The sequence below is a fragment of the Sinohyriopsis cumingii genome, chromosome 5 (assembly GCF_028554795.1).
Source record: "Sinohyriopsis cumingii isolate HCF-2022 chromosome 5, ASM2855479v2, whole genome shotgun sequence".
Lineage (NCBI taxonomy): Eukaryota > Metazoa > Mollusca > Bivalvia > Unionida > Unionidae > Sinohyriopsis > Sinohyriopsis cumingii.
Window position 1 is genome coordinate 34,015,149 of NC_142965.1, and position 4,883 is coordinate 34,020,031.

General features: G+C 39.0%; 1 protein-coding gene across 1 annotated transcript in view; it reads left to right on the plus strand.

Annotated features, from left to right (window-relative positions):
• The first annotated feature begins 1,615 nt into the window (after positions 1–1,615).
• The window catches only part of LOC149798913 (transcriptional coactivator YAP1-like), a 74,421-nt gene continuing 71,153 nt past the window's right edge, over positions 1,616–4,883 (plus strand). The window contains exon 1 of the mRNA XM_089958106.1: positions 1,616–2,052. Coding sequence (XP_089814232.1) covers positions 1,616–2,052 — 437 coding nt within the window. The remainder of the gene's footprint in view (positions 2,053–4,883) is intronic.

Genomic DNA, 4,883 nt, shown 5'->3' on the forward strand with positions numbered 1-4,883 from the left:
GTCTTCAGATGTTAGGCTTCCAGTAGTATTGAAGAGTTGCTGAGGTTCTCTGAAACCAAGCTAGCATGCCTTCTCCTAGTTATATACGTGAGAGAGAGATGATAATTCTTGTATTTTACATGCAGTTATTGTAACTGAAACCATGAAAGAGTACAAGAAGATGAAGACAACATTTTTTAAACCTGGATATATTCCACATAACAAAGGAGTCACATATTTGACTGATGATACTCTACCAAGTTCCAGTGCTGCATCTGTTCCAGTGACCAGAAGAATGGATGCAGACAAGTTCTCTCTCATAGCAGTGGCAAAGCCGACAAATGGGGGTCTCAAGTCAGCTCAGGCACCAGACTGTAATGGCACACCTGGGTCTGCAAAAATTCTACGACCATCATCCAAAGCAAAACTGGACCTGAAAGAGACAAAATTGAATGAGCACGATGGGACACGTATGATCTGTATGAAGAAAAAAAAATGTTGAAATGTGGAATGATATCATTCATGGCCAAGGTAATCAAGTCAACACATGTGGCAGACCAGAGTTCCAAATTGCTAATGAAATAAAATGGGGACTTGCTTGGAAGCATTCTATGATGTGCAAAAACTGCAGCTTTAAGTCAGCAGAGTATAAGTTGTATGAGGATATAAAAACAAATAAACGTGGGCCAAATCCTGCTGCTGTAAATATGATGTTTTTACTTAACGCTTATGTACTTGCATATCCTACAAAAACCAAAAAGATGTGCCAAGATGAGCTTATTATAAAGTGGAATAGTATCCAGAATGACAGATTTGACTGAAAAAGTTAACCATATGTTGCAAGAGCATTTGGCTACTCTGAGAAATGCTACTGTTCAATTACTTTTGAAGTCCCAGGATGATGTCATAAATTCTGACCTCGCTGGTTTGAATAATCGGCAGAAACAAGGACTCCTTTCAAATGAACTTAGAGTTAAAAATCAAAACTAAATGCTTTATTGGAAAATAATCCTGAACTGCGCACAAAACTGAATATCAGAGCCAGATGTGGTCAACCAAAACTCGAAGAGGAACAACCATTGCTTTTGCAAACTTTACTGGATATCGCAATGCATGGTTCAGCTTCACGTGAAAAAAGACAGTTCGAAGTCAACAGAAGTATCAAAACCTTAGATCGATTAACTGAGCATTTAAGAAAAGATGGCTTCGATATCAATCTAAGTGGATTATACCTTCGTCTACTTCCTACGCTTAGTTCGTCGTCAGCAGGTAAGCGTCATGTAACGACTGTCCCAGTAAAGCTAATTAGAGCGCAAAATGATTATCACACTAAACATGTTGATGGCCAGTTTTGCACAGCTACAAAAAGACATTCTGAAGAACTGTCTTCCATGCTTGGACTGAATGAAATTTGTTTTATCAGCCAGGACTATAAATGTCGCGTCCCAGTTGGTCTGGTCGCTGCCAATAAGCAGAGTCCACTGCTAATGTACGATGAGCATAAAGTAAGCCTTCCTGACCCTGACTGGATAGTTGCTTCCCGGTACAAGCTTATACCCTCGGTGTATGCCGGCATTGAGATCCATGGCATCGGTCTTGAAATAAAAACGCTGTTGGCTTTTCTGGCCCAACGTTTATGGTCATCCGATCTGGAAAGCACTCCGCATCAACAACACTCAGCCATGGATTTGCCTTTGAAAAGTTGCTGTGTCTAACAGAGTTCGATACCGTAATCAGGACTGCTATTGATAAATTGGTCAAGCCGATTCTCCTGTTTACTGTTGATGGTGGGCCGGATGAAAACCCACGGTATCAAAAGGTCATTAAGGTTGCCATTCACCATTTCTTGAAACATGATCTTGACTCTGTCTTCGTTGCATCAAATGCTCCGGGACGAAGTGCTTTTAATAGATTGGAAAGAAAGATGGCGCCACTGAGCAGGGAACTGAGTGCATTAATATTACCTAATGACAACTATGGCAGCCATTTCGACGAACAACGTAAGACAATTGACATTGAACTAGAGAAGACAAACTTTAAATTTGCCGGGAAAAACACATTGGTCAAAATAAGGTCATAGCTGACTGTAGACAATTATCCAACCACTGCTGAGTATATGGATCCATTCAATTCAGAGCTCATGGAACATGATATATTGTGTTGAGATCAAAACTGGTGTGACACGCATGTCCGCTCAAACCAATACTTGCTTCATATTGTGAAGTGTGACGACAACATGTGCTGTTCGAAAGCACGAAGCTCTTACTTCAGCGTGATAAAAGACAGATTTTGTCCTCCTCCTTTTCCTCTTGTTCAAACATGTGAAGGACTTAAAGTTTCAGCACGAGCAATAGATAAAGCCTTCCACATATTTCCATCCTTATTTGCAATTCAAAGTCTCAAAACAGAAGACATTCTTCCTCTGTCGGCAAACAGATTTCGTACAATTCCCTACGATCTTTATTTCCCTTCACTTCAAAAAGTGCTGATTGTGAGAATTTGCAAGATATGCCACTTAAACTTCAGCTCTCTAATCATGGTGCGCAGTCACTCAGTCCTTCACAAACATATAGCAATTCCATCAAAGCACATCAGACCAATGAGCGTCGCTGCTAGAAGGCAACGAGAAATGAGGGCCATACCAGCAAATGCAGAGAATGGAGAAAGTGTGCTTTGGATTGACGAGGAAGAGCTTGATTTGGAGGGAATATCCCTTCCAATAAACGATGTTAATCTAGAAACGAATGGATTTCTTCTTCGTTCAATTGAGGAGCATCTTATTTTGCCTGGGGATAATGACAACTATGAAGATAAATAATTAATTTACAAATACTTCAGAGTTTAAACCCTTAGAATTTGTGTGGATTTCTTGAAACTTTAATGTTATTAAGAACTTAAGTGACTGATGCGCTTAATTTACATTTCATTTTTTTTTTGTTTAAATTTAATTAATTTTTTTACAAATAATTTTATAAACTTTTAACTAGCCAAGCAGTCCTTGTAAAAGACTGATTAATTAAACATTATTTTATAGAGGGTGGTCTGCGTTTTTGCGACGAAGTGTGACGAGGGGGAGGAGTAACAAAATGGCAAAAAATGCGAGATGTCATATGTAGTCGACCCCCGATTGACAGAGAGACGGATAGGGAAAAATTATGAGAGAAGAGAGATTTTCAGTTAAAATGCGACACTGTTGCATGGTCGCGATTCCAACATTTTCGCGCTTCTTTAACAAACGTTGTAGTGCCTGTATTCTTGTCGATGAAAGACATAATCCCTACTCACTTTAGATTCCAAGCTGTCCATTTCCTGTTCGGCGAACTACGACCAAACGTGCTTGCTCCGGTTGGGTGGTCATACTGCTTCACTTGAAAGATGACGTCTTCACAAGCAGCAGAGGGGGCGAACAGACCGACTTTGGAAGCGTCCAAAAACCGAAATAAGCCCTCCTAAAAAAAAAGGGATTAATAACCATAAAAATCAAAGTCCCTAGAGTCCCTAGGTTAGTCCATGTTATTTCTCCAACTAAAAACTTGTTAATGGCGAGTCTATTACAAAAACCGAACCAACTTGAGGTCCCGCTGCCTCTGCAGCTATTAATTTATCCAAATATTTTATCAAGTCCAATACGATATCTTGTTCTAGGATCGTGCAAATTTATTGTTATAAATCCATGCGGAGTAGCTTGCGCTCGTGAAAAGAAATTTCAGAATTTAATTATATCCATGTCACCGCTGCACCAAGTTTGATGAATATTTCGCAACGTATATGTATCAACTCCATTAAAAACAACTAAAATATTACAGTTATCTCTGATCACTTTTGGTATTTATGTGTATCGTTGAGTAACATAAATGACATCGGTGTTTTTATGTCTACCACGGGAAAAAATCCTAGCTGGATTTGATTGTTTTTCCAGCATCACATCATCGTATACAACTAAATTATTAATAAATCCGTCTATGGAATCAACTGATGGTGCTTCATTAATATCGGTTATAAACTCGATAACATCGTTATCTTTATCTATTCGCGCGTTTTCATTAAAATCCTTGAGCACATCATAACATCGTTGATCATCAACTGACGGGGCTACCAAATACAATTTATCCCACTTTAACCATCTCATTATATGATTAAGGAACAACTGTGTCTTTCCTCTTCCAGATGGTCCTATTATTATCATTCTGATGGAATTTGGTAACGCGGGATGGTGCTTGACAGGTTCTTGTTTTCTTGTCGCTGAAAAATCAATTATATCCATGCTGTATAAAATATCCATGGATTTATATTGTGTGAAGTGCAGGACGCGTACCCCGACGGATACACTAACAACTATTACCACAAAAAATAACAGATCAGCGGTTACGGGTAAGTGTACGCGGTGTGGTACAAAGAAATTTAAATTTATTCCCGGTGATAAGTCTGGGACAAAGTCAGCGTTAAAAAGAACCAACGAGGAGGTGATATTGCAGCAAAATTAACAAAATTACCCGGGACTCCGTGGGCTAAATACCCAGGAGAAAAACACCTACCAGGATATAATTTGTGCGGTCCTGGTACTCGACTCAATATCAGGCTTGATAATCAGGATCAACCAAAACCAGGCGAGGAACCAATAAACGCTATTGATAAAGCATGCCATGCTCATGATGTTGCGTATAAAAGCAATGATCTACAACATAGGCATATTGCAGATGTGAAATTAATTCATGCGCTAAATTCTATAAAAAATAAAAATATCAAAGAATCACTAGCTAATTGGTTAGTAAGATCCGCGATGAAAGGTAAATTAGCGCTAGGGGCTGGTAATATATAAAATGGAATCGATTTATTATTCCCCAATTGGATACTGGAAAGGTAAAGTAGCAATTAGTAAACTTGCTGATGCAGCAGCGGTTACA